The sequence below is a fragment of the Aspergillus aculeatus genome, assembly GCF_001890905.1.
Source record: "Aspergillus aculeatus ATCC 16872 unplaced genomic scaffold ASPACscaffold_6, whole genome shotgun sequence".
NCBI lineage: Eukaryota > Fungi > Ascomycota > Eurotiomycetes > Eurotiales > Aspergillaceae > Aspergillus > Aspergillus aculeatus.
The window spans coordinates 841,760-858,943 of NW_017962981.1; the positions used below are offsets into that span (position 1 = coordinate 841,760).

At 50.2% G+C, this 17,184-nt stretch overlaps 8 protein-coding genes across 8 annotated transcripts; 5 read left to right on the plus strand and 3 right to left on the minus strand.

The window, feature by feature from the left end:
• Positions 1–551: 551 nt before the first annotated feature.
• Positions 552–1,559, minus strand: ASPACDRAFT_42360 (uncharacterized protein; the record flags this gene model as incomplete). Its single annotated transcript, XM_020201090.1, has 4 exons — positions 552–704; positions 759–1,088; positions 1,148–1,232; positions 1,297–1,559. 4 exons carry the CDS (start codon positions 1,557–1,559, stop codon positions 552–554), a joined length of 831 nt encoding a protein of 276 aa, XP_020057198.1.
• A 525-nt stretch (positions 1,560–2,084) lies between these two features.
• On the minus strand, positions 2,085–4,222 carry ASPACDRAFT_77745 (basic helix-loop-helix domain-containing protein). The gene is made up of 2 exons (XM_020205031.1): positions 3,788–4,222; positions 2,085–3,728 (listed from the first exon to the last, which is right to left on the minus strand). Exons 1-2 carry the CDS (start codon positions 3,849–3,851, stop codon positions 2,458–2,460), a joined length of 1,335 nt encoding a protein of 444 aa, XP_020057199.1. The 5' UTR covers positions 3,852–4,222; the 3' UTR covers positions 2,085–2,457.
• A 1,049-nt stretch (positions 4,223–5,271) lies between these two features.
• ASPACDRAFT_117391 (uncharacterized protein) lies at positions 5,272–7,095 on the plus strand (the record flags this gene model as incomplete). The annotated part of the gene is made up of 4 exons (XM_020196053.1): positions 5,272–5,327; positions 5,402–5,513; positions 5,651–6,829; positions 6,973–7,095. 4 exons carry the CDS (start codon positions 5,272–5,274, stop codon positions 7,093–7,095), a joined length of 1,470 nt encoding a protein of 489 aa, XP_020057200.1.
• Positions 7,096–7,899: 804 nt separating this feature from the next.
• ASPACDRAFT_1855404 (cytochrome c oxidase assembly protein) lies at positions 7,900–9,235 on the plus strand. Its single transcript, XM_020197437.1, has 4 exons — positions 7,900–8,176; positions 8,228–8,297; positions 8,366–8,807; positions 8,859–9,235. The coding sequence occupies exons 1-4, from the start codon at positions 7,986–7,988 to the stop codon at positions 8,903–8,905; spliced, it is 750 nt and encodes a 249-aa protein (XP_020057201.1). The 5' UTR covers positions 7,900–7,985; the 3' UTR covers positions 8,906–9,235.
• A 277-nt stretch (positions 9,236–9,512) lies between these two features.
• Positions 9,513–11,456, plus strand: ASPACDRAFT_117398 (replication factor C subunit 5). Its single transcript, XM_020196054.1, has 6 exons — positions 9,513–9,681; positions 9,742–10,364; positions 10,439–10,607; positions 10,672–10,770; positions 10,834–10,889; positions 10,949–11,456. The coding sequence occupies exons 1-6, from the start codon at positions 9,595–9,597 to the stop codon at positions 10,971–10,973; spliced, it is 1,059 nt and encodes a 352-aa protein (XP_020057202.1). The 5' UTR covers positions 9,513–9,594; the 3' UTR covers positions 10,974–11,456.
• Positions 11,457–11,568: 112 nt separating this feature from the next.
• ASPACDRAFT_42364 (uncharacterized protein) lies at positions 11,569–12,229 on the plus strand (the record flags this gene model as incomplete). Its single annotated transcript, XM_020201091.1, has 4 exons — positions 11,569–11,618; positions 11,694–11,752; positions 11,817–11,963; positions 12,135–12,229. 4 exons carry the CDS (start codon positions 11,569–11,571, stop codon positions 12,227–12,229), a joined length of 351 nt encoding a protein of 116 aa, XP_020057203.1.
• Positions 12,230–12,307: 78 nt separating this feature from the next.
• ASPACDRAFT_42365 (mitochondrial 54S ribosomal protein uL16m) lies at positions 12,308–13,190 on the minus strand (the record flags this gene model as incomplete). Its single annotated transcript, XM_020201092.1, has 3 exons — positions 12,308–12,480; positions 12,561–13,025; positions 13,133–13,190. The coding sequence occupies 3 exons, from the start codon at positions 13,188–13,190 to the stop codon at positions 12,308–12,310; spliced, it is 696 nt and encodes a 231-aa protein (XP_020057204.1).
• Positions 13,191–13,258: 68 nt separating this feature from the next.
• On the plus strand, positions 13,259–17,114 carry ASPACDRAFT_77751 (replication factor C subunit 1). The gene is made up of 5 exons (XM_020205032.1): positions 13,259–13,667; positions 13,756–13,777; positions 13,828–13,915; positions 13,969–16,346; positions 16,412–17,114. Exons 1-5 carry the CDS (start codon positions 13,581–13,583, stop codon positions 17,017–17,019), a joined length of 3,183 nt encoding a protein of 1,060 aa, XP_020057205.1. The 5' UTR covers positions 13,259–13,580; the 3' UTR covers positions 17,020–17,114.
• Positions 17,115–17,184: the final 70 nt, after the last annotated feature.

Here is a 17,184-nt window from a genome sequence, read left to right on the forward strand (position 1 = left end):
ATTGAATGGCACGATTTATGCTCTTGTAAAGTGAAAGCAAGTGGGCTATGCCTCAAAGTAGTATGGTCTTCAACACGAACTATTTTACATGCAAATAGGTCACTTGCACTTGCAGGCCCGAGTCCACAGCATTCTCGGATATGTACTCGTCTTTGCGTGCCAGTCTGTAGGCCAAGCGACCCATCAGTCCACTGTCTGGTGCATGTTTCACTGCTTGACTCGAGACCCAGTTTCTCGTATACATGTTCAGTGCATGTATCGCCAAGAGATGCGGACCCTGTAAGCAAAATATTGACCTACTCATACCGAGGCCATGCACGGGGGCTTGATGCACCAGCTTAAAGGAATCCGCTCCTAAATCGTTGCTGTTGCAATTGGAATATTCGGCTGAATTTATGACGCCAGCTTCACTGGTTCGGCGCTCAGGGCCCCTTGACCCATGATGATATCGCTGTGCAGACTTCGCTGTACCATTGACGGAAGATCAGCCTCAAATGAACAGCATGAGCTGCAAGTGGGCATTTTATGAGCTTGTTTGCTTCGAAGTTGCTTCAGTCTTCAGGAAGGAAAGTCAAACTCAACGCCGCTTGGAATTTGGCGACAGCATCGCTCAAGCCAGTCAGAGGAGTCGTGTTATTCTGCATCGACTTGAGATGGCCATTCAACTGTTTCAATAGACCAAGAACTTCTGGATCGGCCTCAAGCTAAATAGGACTTGTCAATAATGTGGCCGTACAGTTCGAAAAAAAAGTTCCTACCTCATCAAACATAACGTGTGCGTCGTTATCATTTGCTATGGTAAATCCGCACTGGCTCGAATCGTGGTTATCAGGAGCGTTGCTCAACTGCCGTAGCACCGGATGTTCCTTGATAAAGACAATAATCAGCGACTTGATCTTGCTATCACTGAACAAGATCCTTACATTCTTCATCTGCCTCTTTCTTTCTGCCTCAACTCCCTTTGCATTTCTCTCCATCTCCTGCAGCTGTTTCCTCTCTTTCTCAAGTAGTGCTTCCTCTTTCTCTACCTCAACCTTCAATAGATCGATACTGTCATTCATCGTAGCTAAAGCAGTCTCTAACGAAGACTTAACTTTGAGGTTAGACCAATTTCAGAGTCGGTCGATCGATGGTGGAACCGCCTTACATGTTCTTTGAGAGCTGCTTCGTACTCAAACACGGAATCTTTCGCGACGGGGGGGAACGGCATTCGCGGCAGTCGTTTTCCCAAACTAAGCGACAATATGTGGTCAGTGCTAACCCCAAGAGTCCAACGGCACATGTTAGGGACAGTACTTTTTCACAACAGCTTGCACGGCGGCCTGCGCTTCGATGCGCTTGCTCTCATTTTGTTGTCGCATGATGACAGGGCGCTCCAGGGCTCGGAACATATCGCGAACTTTGTCTTGAACGGGTTCGGGAAGCGTCGACCACTTGCTCTTGATAGTCCTCTCCGAGACCTGCCTGACTTGAGGCTTGAGGTAGGCGAATCGCTTGTTGCGTGCATTGTTATCGTGGTCCGGCGCATGGCTCGCACGCTTTCGTTTCGGAGGAGGCATGTTCGCAAGGGCCCGCGGGACTTTCCTCTTGATTGAATCTTCGATTTGGAAATCAAGGCTGAACGATGGTTGCAATTGATGTCATTACATCTGGATGGTTTGGTGGTTCTTTGCGGAGTGTCGAACTGTTGTCCGGTCCCAGAACAACAAATGGGGGCGGATCACATGACAGTTTGTTTCCCATGCGGAACTAAACAACCTACGTAAAAGGCTAGGCTAAGCCTGTTTGATTGTGCGGAGCTCCCCGCGAAACTAGTACTGTCCAATACTCCGTACAAACCTCATCATTATTAAGTGCTTTCTACAGTGCGCGGCCGCACAATTTTCCAGACTAAAGGATGCATGATTATCGGTGCGACAATTAGTTACATGTCACTGCGTCGTACTAAGACGCTCAGTTGGGAGAGTTTCTTGGCTCGAAAAGGTGTCTCCGCTCCATTGTATATTTTGGTTTGAATCGCATCTACATATAAGACAAGCAAAAAAGTGACCTCTAATGATCTTGTGCGGCGCTCAAAGCACTGGCGCTAATTGAGAAGATTTTATTCTGTTTACTTCGATCGTATATGATTCGGAAATTTGGCTATATAGTTACACATGCATCGGCTATAATCATATATAAAAGTGGCGATGAAAATAGGCCAGAAGGGGTATTATGGGTAGAAGCATGACAATGCGACAGGCCAGCAAGCAAAGTCTCACTAGTAGAGCCTCGCCGGGAAAGGTGTGATTGAGATCATGGCCGCCAGAGAAGAACGCCTGCAGTTTCATCTGAAAGATGACTGGAAAACCACTCAAGTGCTCCAATGTACAGATAAATCAAACGGTAAGCCCATGCTTTTGGATAAGACCTGGGAATTAATAATGGTAAATCGTGATCGCGTAACTTGGATGAGTGCTATCGTGGCATGACCAAGCCGTTCATTGATTTCATCTCTGCGAGCTGTGCTTTGAGGATTTCATTGCCTCGCAAAATCTCCTCTAACCAATCGGCGGCTTGAGTTAGCATCGCGCTCTTACTGAAGCCGCCTCCTTTCAGCCCGGGAACAAGTAGGCATAGGTCATCGAACCCCTGTCGGATGAGATTTCGTCGCTTCTGTTCCGAGAGAATGTGGTTGCTTCTTTTCTGTTCTTCAGTTAAGTTTTCTCGCGCAGCTTTTGGCCCCGAAGAGAGCCGTCGTTTTTGAATGGTATCTTGCGATAGTCGCCGAGTTGAGGATTTGGACTTCTTGGGTTTTTGTCGCGAGGTATCGTCATCCGAGGTTTCGTCATCTTCCTCTTTGACTAAGGTCTTCTGTTTCTTCTTTGGCTGAGCGAGATCTTCCACATGGTCCCGAAAGCCTCGCCGTAAATTGCTGAGTTGGCCAGCTGCGGCGGCATCTGCCCACGGAGCATCGTAACCTCCAGAGTGTCTTACTGTTACGGGACTCGGCGCGCGCGTGTTCGTTGCACTGCTCTGCGGTTCGAGGCATACTAGATGACCGAGCAGCTCTTTGGTCCGATCCTCCTCATTAGGCTGTTCCGGAGGCGCCATATAACCCTGGCCCATGAAACCGACATCGGAGCCCCAATGAAGCGGGCGCACCTTTGCCGTCACTTGTTGTTCGGGTGATATGGGCTCTCGAACATCGAATAGCATCTCTGACGTATGAAGCCCCACGGGCATGCGGCAACGAGACGGCTGCTTTGACTGGCCATGACTGCTAGGCGCCTGGACCTTACCGTGACCATTCATTCTTGGATTGTTGAAATCTGTGTCGGGAGAAGCAAAATTCTGGTGATTGAAGCTAGGATTGAAGTCGTTTCCAGTGAGTCCGTTGTGGTAAAGCATAGAAGCAGCCGCGAAAATATCTGCACTTGTATTTATCTCCGGTGCCATCATCTCCATGCTAGACTTGTCCATGCTGCCATGAGAAAGACCTGGTTGTGAAAGAGACGTCGTGGAGCCCTCGAAGGTGGGCGGTAGTTCGCCTGGCCAATCTAGCCCGCTAGTCCCAAGTAATCGGTTCGTCTGCCCCCCCATCCAGAAGTCGTTCGAGAAATGGTTGGAGTTCATCGTCGTGAAGAAGTTGTCCAGCATAGTGGACTCGTTGTCGTCAAGAAGAGCGGGCCCGGGCGGTCGTGCAGGCGCAGGTTCGTATGGAGTGTCCATTGGTGAAAGGAAAGAATCTACACGCGCACATATCTTTAGTATGAGCACGGAGGAAATTGTGGATTGTTGAACATACAGCCAAACGGGCCAGGTTGTGGGCTGTCGCTGCCATTATGCGCTTCTGAGTTTCTGAGGTCCATGATGGCGACACCGTAGGAGAGATGAATTTGAGGGTTTGAAGATCGCAATTCGACTTTCCGCATCAGTTGCTACCCTAAGTGGAGAGCAGCGCCGAGAAGGCAGCGCGGACATGCCTTAAACGGCGTGAGTATCGTTGGACCCGATTGCTCGGGGATGATCGGGGCTCGCAGGCCACAGAAGCTCACAGGCACGAGCTGAGGATTATGATGCGGACGCTTGTTGTCAACAGATGCATTCGATTCGGGTATAAGCTGGGGATGACAATGACAGAATGACCGGCGGGTTTGTTATGTATGGAGCAAAGCAGCGTTCAAGCGGAAGGACTCGGTTGCAAAGTGGGACATCTCCCACATTAATTCGCTAGACAAATAGAAGGAAGGTAAGGTTGACTGAAGGAGGAGGAGAAATCCGGGGGAATAGCTTGAATGGTGGAGAGAGATCACTCTCAGTTGGCTGGGAGAGACAGCGAGAGACTGACTGGAGAGCAGGTAGAGTTGGTAAGTAAGAGACTCAAGTCAGTCAGTCACTCACTCAGCATAGGTAAGGTAGTAGGAATTCGTTCGGTCTTTATGAGTCGATCACATGCAAAAAATCTCGCGCTCGACCGGCGGTCGCGTGACGTAACAGTAATACGCCAAATACCACACTCTGGCTGGGCATTTGCGCTGAAGCGCAGTAATGTTTTGGTACGACCTGCTTAGTCTCGGCCCAATTTCCCAGTCCGTCGTTGCAGTTGCTGCTGGTCTTCTCTACATTTAACCAACTAGTTTTTAGTCCACGGCTCTAACTGTATTGAATAATTGCTGCTGCATCCCACCATCTCAATTCATCAGTTCATTAATCAAAACGTGTTCGCCTAACAATTCGGCCATTCTAGCCGTGGGATAAGAGAGCATATTCTGAGCTTTCTAGATCTCTCAGCCACCGGTTGTTTGTCGTATCTCTGATATCTTTTTTTATAGACCCTTCCCTCTCCGCTCATCCACGGGTGATGCCCAAAGACCCCAAGTTTGGTCCAAGCAGCCACGGGGATCGTCGTTTATTACCGAATAATCGTTACCCCTGACCCAGCCCTAGCAGTGACTCTCCCTCGTGTCTACAAGAACCGAGGCCTTCCAACTGCGTCGCACGGATCCCGCGGGGAATCCTATGAAAGGTTGCTGTGGAGCACAGAGCTTTGTGGTTATCGCCGCAGATCAAAGCGTTTGTGCCAGCACTCAATGCCTTAAACTCCCAACTTTGTGTAATGTCCTAGTCCAATCTTGAGGCAGACTCATCCCCTCACAGGTTCGTGAAGAAGTTTATCGTTTGACTGCCACTGGTGATCAAATGAAATGAAGCACCTGTCTGACAACATTTGGTAGACTGCATTGGTCAAAAATTTCCATCGAGAGTCATGAATGGTAAGCTTGGGACACCATGGATCCTGTTGCCATCCGCTCCCAGCATCGCAGCAGAGTTAACATCCTAAAGCCGTACGTTCTGACCCATCTAACACAAATCCTCTTGACTTTCCTTTCCTTGAGCCGTACCAAGCTCACTGTTCAAGGATACTGCGCGCGTATGCTCTTGGATACTTGTCTTCAACCACCCCGAAAATCATTTCCTGTCTACGGCGCATCCAGGACAAAAGGCTCAGTAACAAAGACAGGCTGAAAGAGGTAAGAAGCTCCCCCTGTTTGTCTTCTTGGCCGGGGTTGTTCATGCTACACCAATTGGTGTGTGCTGGCTATTTGTGCTCTTTGTGAATCGCGGATGTATCACTTGGAAGACCAATAGCTCATCTCGCTTTTGACAGCTGCTCCATACGTTGACCAATGCGTTACGGCTCGAGAGCTTTCCCACATTCTGTGCTCTTTTGATTGGTGGTTCAACTATTGCTCCCTTAATACTTTCATGCTGTCTTGAGCATGTACGCCGCAACTTCAAGCTTGACGCATCTGCGTATACTTCGCAGCTCATGCGGATTATCCGGTTTGTCTCGGCGTTCTTGTCTGCTTGGTACTCATTTCAACTCTTGAATAAACAGCCCATCAGAATACAGGGTAAACCGAAGAATTCTGATGATTGCACTTCGATGCAGAGTGCTGGGGAGCTGGCAATGGTCAGAGAAGCACCAAACGCAAACTCTCAATTCGTTGGCCGGAGCATGGATCTTACACTGTTTAGCCTCACACGCGCTGCGGATTCAATCGTGTGCATAGGGTGGCAGCAGTGGCGCCGGTGGCGGAAGGGCAGAAACCACTGGACCTGGGCAGAGCGTGTAGCGCCCAAGCTTGCCAATGCTGGTGCATTCGCTGCGAGTGCGGCGATAGTCATGTGGGCATGGTTCTATATGCCAGAAAGACTGCCAAGGTCTTATGAAAAGTGGATTGGGGAAGTCGCAAAAGTTGATTCTAGGCTGATTGAAGCACTTCGCGGTGCCAGGAGAGGTGTATTGGTATATGGGAAGGATACTGGACAGGCTCCCCTCCTACAGTCCATGTGTAAGGACTACGGTTGGCCTCTTGACTGGGGTGATCCCTCGAGCACTGTCCCTATACCGTGCGAGATGGTCCACATGGGATGTGGTCCGAGCTGTGAGAAACATGCAGTATCTAGATTTGCTCGAACGTTCAAGTTTGCTTGTGCGACTTACATTCCTTTACAGCTTCTCCTGCGCCTGCGCAAATTGAAGTCAATGTCGTCACTCAAGCACGCCTTATCAACCGCCTTGCGCTCATCTGCGTTCCTTGCTTCGTTTGTGAGCATGTTCTATTACTCAGTGTGCCTCGCCAGAACAAGGCTAGGCCCCAAGATCTTTGCCCGTGACACAATCACACCCATGATGTGGGATTCTGGGCTCTGTGTTGGCGCGGGATGTCTCATGTGCGGATGGAGTATACTTATTGAGAGTGCGCAGAGACGGCAAGAAATTGCATTATTTGTAGCACCCAGAGCCGCAGCGACGGTCATGCCGAGGTTCTATGATAAGAAGGTATGCTTGGTTGACTTGGCCATAGCGTTCGGTTGCTTGGTTCGAGGATGGTTGCACTAGCCCCGTCGTTCCATCCGTCATCCCGATTCTGGGCTACCCTGGATTTTGAGATCCTATGCTGACAGTTTCTATTTGCTCGATAGTATCTGTATCGTGAACGCATTACCTTTGCTATCAGCGCTGCTGTTCTTCTAACGTGTGCACAAGAACGTCCCGAGATGGTCCGAGGGGTTTTTGGCAGGGTAGCAGCAAGTGTCTTGAGATGAACGGGCACGAGCGACTCCCTTCTTCCAGCAACAATCTGTTCAAGCATCATTGCATCGACAGACTCAATGCTCGCTTCCGCTATTCCATTATCAGCCGGCGATGAGATGGGCTTGGAGAGTCGAAAACTAGCGCAATGACCGCGCTTGCATCTTCATAGCGAGTGTTATCAAGTATGAAACATTAAAGAGGCTTCGAAGAAGGCTAAACTCAGTTCATACATATAAGCAAGTGAGCCAAACGGTATCAGTCTGCACGCAAATGACGGGTGGCTCGGTAAGGGAGATGAAGTGTAGCATTCCAGGCTGATAATTTTGAAGATCGGAGACATGGCACAGCGGTATTGGGCTGTCAAGCGCCTCTCTGACATTGGCAGTTAGGGCTACTAGGTACTCCGTAGCTATGCAATTGTTCTAAGGCAAGTTGCAATCGGGAGTCTTCGCCTCTGTTATAACATAGAAACATCCATAAGCAAAAGTGCCTAAGCATGACCTGAACCTCCCGTAATTTGGAATTAGCTTTATGAGACAGTATGGGGCATAAAATGAGCCCTTAATTGTGCAGGCAAGCTATAGTCTGATGCCTGAATGGCAGCGCAAATCGACGCAGACCGCCTTTGTCACCGTGAGATGCGGCAGAATGTCCTCAACCTCGGAGAAGGAGATCTAGTGGGGAAACCCTGAACAGCACCCAAAAGTCCGATGGCAAAACTGTTAAAGAAGGGCGGTGGCAGAAAACTGCCCGCTATGTAACAACAATGATTATCACCACATGATCAGCCCACTTTATCGGAGATTCTTGAGTCACGTGTGACAAGGACATTATCGAGCCTGGACTTGATGCTGCAGTGGGTGTAGATTTACAATCGTCCCCGCGTCACATCTCTTTAACTATGATTTCCCGTTCAATATCCTCATGGGGCCGGCTCCCATTGCCGGGATCAAGTCTTCGTCTATCTGCCCAGACTAATTCGAGATGCATGGATTCTGGAAGACGATTCTTCACTCGCAATTCAGTTCTAAGCCAAAATATTAATGCTCCCTTCAATACACCTCAATCGCAAAAGCGCAATGCGTCCACCATGTATGATGACATGGCGATTGTCTATCTAGTGCAATGCTCATGAATCACTAGGTATTATACCATGAGTATTATTCTCGGTACCGTTGCTTTGGCCTATGGCTCTGTTCCTCTGTATAAAATGGTGTGTTCAACCCCGTGAATATGTACTTCATCTGTTTCATATATTTACTTCTACTGCCCATTGTATAGATCTGCCAACAAACTGGCTGGAATGGTCAACCATCTACTACGCATCGCGGAGGCGACAACGATACCGCATCTCGTGTCAAACCCGTGACAGACGCCCGTCGGCTCAGAATCACCTTCAATGGATCAGTGTCGGATGTTTTACCGTGGAAATTCACTCCGCAACAACGCGAAGTCCGTGTGCTTCCGGGAGAAACAGCGCTTGCTTTCTTTACAGCTACAAATAAGGGTCCCACCGACATCATTGGCGTTGCGACATACAGTGTGACCCCTGGTCAGGTTGCACCCTATTTCAGCAAGATTCAATGCTTCTGCTTTGACGAGCAGAAGCTGAACGCCGGGGAATCGGTCGATATGCCGGTTTTCTTCTTCATCGACCCTGACTTCGTCACGGACCCAAACATGAAAGGCATTGACACTATCACTTTGTCATACACTTTTTTCAGTAAGAGCAACGCCGAGCGCGCACTCTGTACAGGTTGCTAACATCGAGCAGAGGCACGATACGATGATAACGGGGTGCTCACGCCATTGCCTGCGTGATGATATCTGTAGACCCTTGCTCACTTTGTTTTCTTGACACCAGCTCAGGCGCCTGTGACAGAGAGGCTCTCATCAGAGGAAAGCCTCTGACGACCTGTAATCGAGCAGGTTTCAGTAAAGACACCTGCTTGTCAACCTCTTTCATAAAGACCTCACATCTCCCTCCTCCGGCAAATACTCTCCAAGCCACCATAGCAGATAACCTTTGGCGTCTATTCGGGTTTTGTACTATAGAGCATGTATATACAAAGAACTACCAGTATGTGTACGATATGGGTAGGAAAATTTCCTTGTATATTGCCTACCGGCCCAGAGTTTGAATCATTGCCGTTTTTAGTGGTATTCCAAGTACTTACTCAATTCCGTCTGCGGTTATCAGGGAAGCCATGAGATGGAATCTCATGTAGATCAGACTAGCACAAGTCTCATCCCAAGTCGACATTGGAAACTTGCATACCTTACATTGCTCAGTGCCTGAGGCTTAAGAGCGGAGTGCGGAACAATCGGGTATTGCTCTCATTGGTCCCGACATGCATAGTCAGCCGTAGTGCACGGAGCATCAATTAAGCTCGCGTCACGGGCGACGCGTCGGCCGTCCATTAGCTTCGAGGGACGGAATTGTATGGCGGCGACAAAATAGCCCAGCGACTTCATCCATACACTTTGAAGCTCAAGACCGATCACTCAAGATGGCGTTGCTAGTTGATAAACACCGACCGCGCTCGCTGGACTCTCTGACATATCACCCAGAGCTTTCCTCACGACTAAAGTCCCTGGTAAGGCACACTAGAGAACCTTGAATAGCGAAATGATCATAATCATCGAAACATGTTTAGGCACAAAGCGGCGACTTCCCACATCTACTGATCTACGGACCATCAGGCGCAGGCAAGAAGACACGCACGATCGCAACCCTGAAGGAATTGTACGGCCCTGGAGTAGAGAAGATCAAGATCGACGCCCGAGTTTTCCAGACGACGAGCAACCGGAAGCTGGAGTTCAACATTGTCTCCTCCGTGTACCACTTGGAGATCACACCGTCGGATGTGGGCAACTATGACCGCGTCGTCGTCCAGGAGCTGCTCAAGGAGATCGCGCAGACGCAGCAGGTCGATCTCTCGGCGAAGCAGCGGTTCAAGGTGGTGGTGATCAACGAGGCGGACCACTTGACGCGCGATGCGCAGGCGGCGCTCCGACGGACCATGGAGAAATACAGCCCCAACCTCAGACTCATCCTCCTGGCCAACAGCACCTCGAATATCATTGCGCCGATCCGATCCCGCACCCTGCTGGTCAGGGTCGCTGCGCCCACGGAAAAGGATATCTGCGCGGTGTTGCGGACGGCGGGCAAGAAGGAGGGGTGGCCAGAGGCGGATGGGCTGAATCAGAGGATTGCGAAGGAGAGTAATCGGAACCTGCGCCGCGCGCTGCTGATGTTTGAGGCCATTTATGCTCAGAAGTAAGAGTTCCCCTCCCTAATTGCTTGTGTTCCTGGAACCCCGGGGCTGACAACTTTTTTTTCGAGCATTACAGTGAGAAGGTCACTGACAACACGCCAATTCCACCTCCCGACTGGGAAGCATTGATTGCGCAAACTGCGGATGAGATTCTGGCGGAACGGTCACCGGCTCAGTTGTTGCGAGTCCGCTCCCGTCTGTATGATCTGCTGACGCATTGCATACCGGCTACTACCATCCTCAAGGTTTGATTCCCCTCCCCCCGGAGACACCATTTGTGGAAGTCTTCAGGCTAACGGGCCGTGCTAGACCTTAACCTTCCAGCTCGTCGGCAAAGTGGACGATGCTCTCAAGCCCGACGTCATCAAGTGGTCGGCTTTCTACGAGCACAGAATCACCCAGGGCAGCGTAAGTTCCAGTTCTATTGAAGAGATCCGCAATCAGTCAGGGTACTGACCCATCGCTGCGCAGAAATTGATCTTCCATCTCGAGGCATTTGTTGCCAAGTTTATGCGCATTTATGAAAGGTTTGTTTGACACAATATAGCAGGATGTCATTGGATATCATTGCTAACTCGATGTGTAGTTACCTCATGGGCATGGAGTTTTAAAAGGGACTAGAATAACAAACAATGGACGAGTAATGAATCAATTGTACTATAACGGGTCGTTATTTCCATAAATAAGGCGTTCTGTGATAGCGTAAATGACCTTTTCTTCCTCTTTTAGGCATAGCGGAAGCTTTATTCCGTTGTTCTGCGCAAGACATCATGTAGATCATCTACAAACTTCAATACTCACCAGGTGGATGGGATTTTGGGCAAGAGAAGAGATAGTAGGGGAGGTGGGAGGGGAACCTGGGGATGACGCTCCATTGGTTGAGATAACTAGCCTCACACAAACAGCTTGCTGCGGAGTAGACTCTCTAGGTATAAGCTGCAGCATTATCCATGACTGACATGGGGGTGCCCTGAATGGGAGTTGGTAGCCACTGGCAATTCATCGACAGCTGATCTTGGTTGACTGGGTCGATTCACTTGACTACGTCATAGCTCGTATACATATTCGAGCACCACCTCGCAGGCGGATCCCCCCCATTTTCCAATCCCTTCTAATTTTTAACAAACACAGACGAGGATAATTACTAAGTTTATCAATCCCACGAGTCAACTTTTTCTTTATTCGGAGCATCGCGAAAACTACATCATGTCGAACCCTAACCTCATGGATATCGAGCCCGGTGGTGAAAACACTCAGTATGTGACCGCTGGCTGCTCGGATTTCGCGAATCAGAGGAAGTGAGGATTACCGTGTGCTAACCGGGATTGTAGGTATGAGTCGATTCGTTATTTCACAGAGACTCCGCCGAAGCAGACCGGTCAACTAGGTGGTAAGTTCGTGCTTTTTCACTTGGGACATGATTTACAAGAGCCACGGCTTATGGGACGGACTAGCCCACTGCGAGCACACAAGAAGTGAATACAACCCGATCCTCGGAGATGAGGATGACGAAGGCAAGGAAAAGAATGGGGACACGCCACTGGCACTGCAGCTCGAGAAGGGAGAGGCTACGTCTGGTCTCTCAGGAATCGTGGATAAAGGTACAGTTTCGCAACCCTTTTTTTTCCAAGGTTTCCTTTTTTTCCCTTTCCCTTTCCCTTTTCCTTTCAATATAATATAAACTCCGCATATGAGAAAGACATCGACACCTTTTGCGAGATCAATCGCAATAAAGCAGAATGTGAATGGCTGATGGTAATGTACAACAAAAGATTCAAAGCCCGAGACCCCAGAGGAGGCTGCAGCGCTGGCGGCAAGGATCAGGAGAGAACAGGGATATGGGCCTGGCTCGGGTGTCGGGGCTTAGGTGCCGCGAGACAAATGTAAATAAAACATGGGTAATGAACAGATTCTCCAAGAAATTCGAAACGGGCGGTTGGTTTGTTTATTGAGAAGCGGATGGGCTGGAGGAGGTCGACTGCGGGGGCGTGGGGAGATTCTCCATCCCCAGGGCTGGGCTTCTGCGGGCACGCTTAAGGCTCTCCAGGGTTACTCCGTTGCCGAGTTTCGTCAGTCCGACCACCGGGGGCTCGCCCTTCTTCACAAACTCCCAGAGTCCTGTGTATAGTAGATGTATTAGTGTCGTGGGCCGTCAATGGCGATATTTTCTAGATGCCATGAAGGGGGGGAGCGCCTACCAGGCAGCTTGTGACCGGCCAGACGGAAAGCTTCTCTGGCAACCTTCTCGTGCAGGTCGCCCTTCAGCTCGAAGACAATTCTGCTCACAGCGACCTTCGCCGTCCAGTAATCGAACTTTCCTTTACCCTTACCCATACGCTGCTCGTTGCCCTTGGTGTAGACACCAATGTTCGCGCTGACTCGCTTGTATAGCGTATAGTTCATACCCCTCAGGCGTCTCTTAATGGTTTCTTCCGCGATCTTAAGAGAATGGGCGGGCAACCGACGGTCGTGATCCTTCATCCGCAAGCCATAGTCACCCCAGACAACAGTCGTACCGCGCGAGGAGCCACCGGTCGGGACATGCGGGCGACCCTTCGGAGACTTCGACACCTCGGCGTACTTGGGAGTGAGCCAATCCAGAGCAGGCGAGGTCGTGGAGAAGCATCGCGAAAGAGGAAGCGCTGTGCAAGGGGTCGTGAAGCCTAACGCATCGCATCGGTGTCAGTTTCCCTTCCGTGATGAGAGAATTTGATGGAGGTTCATGGCCAAACAGAAGAGGAAAAATCTGGGAGGCAGCGCAGAATCTTACATGAAGGCCGGAACAGGGCCATTTGAGACCCGGAGAACATCTTGAACTGAGGACCCATTGGGGATTGAAATGCAGCAAATGGCCCTCCCTCAATTACCGGATCTCAGCAATATTCAGAGGGTTCCCGGCAGACTTTCAGGTTATCGGCGTATCTGCAGGCCCGGGCCCGAATTCCCCCATTTCCTGAAAGGGAAGAAAGTGCTGCGCACGTGCCACACGCGCCTCTCTGTCTTAGGTAAGCCAATTAAGTCACGTCGGCGTAGCTGCAGGCAGGCGCGCGTCCGTGTCTGCCGGAATTGTATGTAGCTCCCAGCGATAAGTGGTGAAGGCTTTCCACCTGCTGGACGTTGTTGTTGCCTGGAGCGTAGGTCCTCTCTGACTGTTAAATTTTGTTCTCAGGGAGCGCTACCTTACACGGTTGTGCACGCTCCAACAACTATCGTTCACCATGCCTTCTGATATCCGGAGCTTCTTTGGCGCGAAGTCGAGCCAAGGCTCAAACGCATCTCCTGCGAAGCCGGTTGCAAAGAAAGAGGTACGTCGATGATCGAGCTCGCACTCCAGTGCACTTTCTCACAATTATCGTTCCAACAACTCCTTGCTGACTTCAGTTGCGTTGCTAGGAGCCTGCTACTCGGAAGAAGCGTGAGAATCATACCAACCGTCCCGATTGTGCCTTGCTAACCTGGCTGTAGGCACTCGGAAGGTTGTTGATGATAGTGACGAAGAAGACGTAACTGAGGTGAAGCATTCACCCCCAAAGGCGAGAACAACAAGCAAGCCGTACGTGCCCCTTCTACCTTATTAGCAGAACTTCATCAATTGACAGCTTCAAGGAAACCTGAAGAATCACAAGGAGAACCGACTTCTACCTCGGACTACTTTGCCTCGAGCAAGAAGCGAGGAAGACCAGCGAAGAGCAACAATGCGACCACAGCTAAACCGTCGCAGCCAACCCCAGCCGAGCCTGTGCACGAGTCACCGAAGCCTAAGACGCGTGCAGATACACAGACTACTCCTAAGAGAGCCACTCGTGGATCTACTAGAAAGACGACAACGGTAGTCGACGACGATGAGGGGCTGGGTGGCGATGACGTCTTTGCGACCGAATACAAGAAGAGAGGCAAAGGCGATGACGATTATGTTGAGGAGGATGAGCAGGATGGCAGCGACGACGATTTTGAAGAGCTTGCCGTGAAGCCTGCCAGCCCGGTAAAACGAGCCGGACGAAGCAAACAACCACCCCCTGCAGAGTCAGACGATGATGTGGTAATGGAAGATTTGCCTAAGCGCCCCTCTCGCGCAGCGCAATCGACAACCTCCTGCCCAGCTCGCAAACGGAAGTCGGAAGCATTGGACAAGGAGGAAGACTCTGAATTCGAGGCCAGTCCTAAAAAGAGTGCAGTGAAAGCGAAAGCGACGTCGCATGCCGCCAAAAAGCCCCGAGCGTCTCCGACAAAGACCGATCGACCCGAGAGCAAGGAAGTCCAGGATATCTTTGACAGCATCCCAACCGTCAAGGCTCCTTCCCCTCCGCCACAGTCGGGCGAAAAGACGAAATTCAATTTCGCCGCTCAGGCACAACGTTCAAGGTCTCCTGTGGGCGGAAGCGTGGAGCTGCCAGTCGGAGCAGAGAACTGTCTCGCTGGACTGTCGTTTGTCTTTACCGGGCTTCTGGACACGTTGGGCCGCGAGGAGGGTCAGACCTTGGTGAAGAAGTATGGTGGCAAGGTTACCGGTGCCCCCAGTTCGAAAACGAGCTACGTTGTTTTAGGAGCGGATGCTGGGCCCAAGAAGCTCCAGACAATCCGACAACACAAGATCAAGACAATTAACGAAGAGGGACTATTCGAGCTCATTCGACGGCTTCCAGCAAATGGAGGAGATGGAAAGGCCGGGGAAAAATACGAAGCGAAGAAGAAAGCAGACGAGGCCAAAGTCAAGGCGATGGCAGCAGAAATTGACAAGGAAGAGAAGCGCAAGGAGATGGCCGCTCGCGCCTCGGATACTGTTCCGCCTTCAGCATCTCAAGCGTCCCAATCCGCTAAAGTCGCTGATGAACTGTGGACAACCAAATACGCGCCAACATCCATAAGCATGATTTGTGGCAACAAGACCCTAGTCGAGAGACTCCAGAATTGGCTACGAGACTGGCACAAGAACGCGAAATACAACTTCAAGAGACCTGGAAAAGACGGAAGCGGCCTCTACCGAGCCGTGATCATCCATGGGCCTCCTGGTATTGGAAAAACTACAGCGGCTCATCTGGTTGCGAAGCTGGAAAATTACGATGTCGTTGAGACTAACGCGAGTGACACAAGAAGCAAGAAACTCGTCGAGAACGGCCTTGTTGGGGTGTTAGACACAACCTCTCTACAAGGATACTTCGCAGGAGAGGGCAAGAAGGTGAACAGTGACAAAAAGAAATTGGTTCTGATAATGGACGAAGTTGATGGAATGTCTGCCGGAGATAGAGGTGGCGTCGGAGCTCTGGTGGCTGTTGCGAAGAAAACCCATATCCCCCTCATTCTCATCTCTAACGAGTGGAAAATTCCAAAATTGAAGCCCTTCGAAGGCACTGTCTTTGAACTTGCTTTCCGGCGCCCAAGTGCAGATCAAATGAGAGCCCGACTTTCAACAATCTGTTACCGCGAAAACCTGAGAATACCGCCTCCGGTACTGGACGGTCTGATCGAAGGAACCCATTCTGATATTCGTCAAATCATCAACATGCTCTCTACTGTGAAACTCGACCAGCAGAATCTGAATTATGAAAAAGGACGGGAAATGTCGAAAGCCTGGGAAAAGCATATTATTCTTAAACCATGGGATATTGTGAACAAGATCCTCGGACCCCAAATGTTCGCACACACCTCAAAAAGCACTCTTAACGACAAAATCGAACTGTACTTCAACGACCATGAATTCAGCTATTTGATGGTCCAGGAGAATTATCTCAAGACAAGGCAGACATTGGCCTCTGGGTACCAAGGTCGAGAGCAGAGGCTGAAGCAACTCGAGTTGATCGACAATGCAGCATCTAGTATCAGCGACGGCGACCTTGTGGATCGCATGATTCATGGGACCCAGCAGCAGTGGAGCTTAATGCCTACTCATGCTGCTTTTAGTTTTGTTCGACCTGCTAGCTTCGTGTATGGAGCCATGGGAGAACGGCCTACGTTTGCTGGTTGGTTGGGACAAAACAGCAAGCAAGGTATTGTTTTTTTTTTTTTTTTTTTTTAATTATTCCCTCAAAGCATGTCTAATATCGGTATGCAGGAAAATTGTGGCGTTACGTCAAAGAAATCCAAGGCCATATGCGCCTACGTGCATCTGGCGACCGGGATGAGATTCGGCAACAGTACATGCCCCTGCTCTGGGATCGCTTGGTCCGCAGATTGAAGGATGAAGGTAAAGACGCCGTTGAGGAAGTAATCGACTTCATGGATAGTTATTTCCTTACCAGGGAAGACTGGGATGCCCTAGTAGAGCTGGGCTTGGGTCCGATGGATGCAGAGCATGCGAAGCTGGAAACGCAGACGAAGGCCTCATTTACACGAGTCTATAATCAACGCTCACACCCCCTGCCGTTCATCAAGGCGAGCAGTGTGACGGCTCCCAAGAAGATGGCAAAGGAGAAACCCGATATTGAAGACGCCGTGGAGGCATCGGATGAAGAAGAGGTTGTTGAAGAGTCAAAGGACGATGAAGCTGAGGAGCTTGACCTGAAGAAAGACAAATACGTCCGAGTTCCCAAGAAGTCAGCCACCAAGGGCGGTGCTAGCAAGGGGAAGAAGACAAAGAAGACAGCGGACGAAGATGATGTCGATGACGAGGAGAAGCCGAAGAAGGCGAGAGGTCGGAAGCCCAAAGCAAAGTCTGGGTGATGTTAACACGAGGTGAAATCTTTTATGTATGATACTCTGAGCGAGCCCTGGATGTGAGGCAGGATCTGGCCGGACGTTGCAGGCCTGGTTTTCGTAATAAGTAGCGTGGAAGATGAATGCATTACTTTACCGTTCTGCCAATGTTTGTCAATCTGTGATTTTATT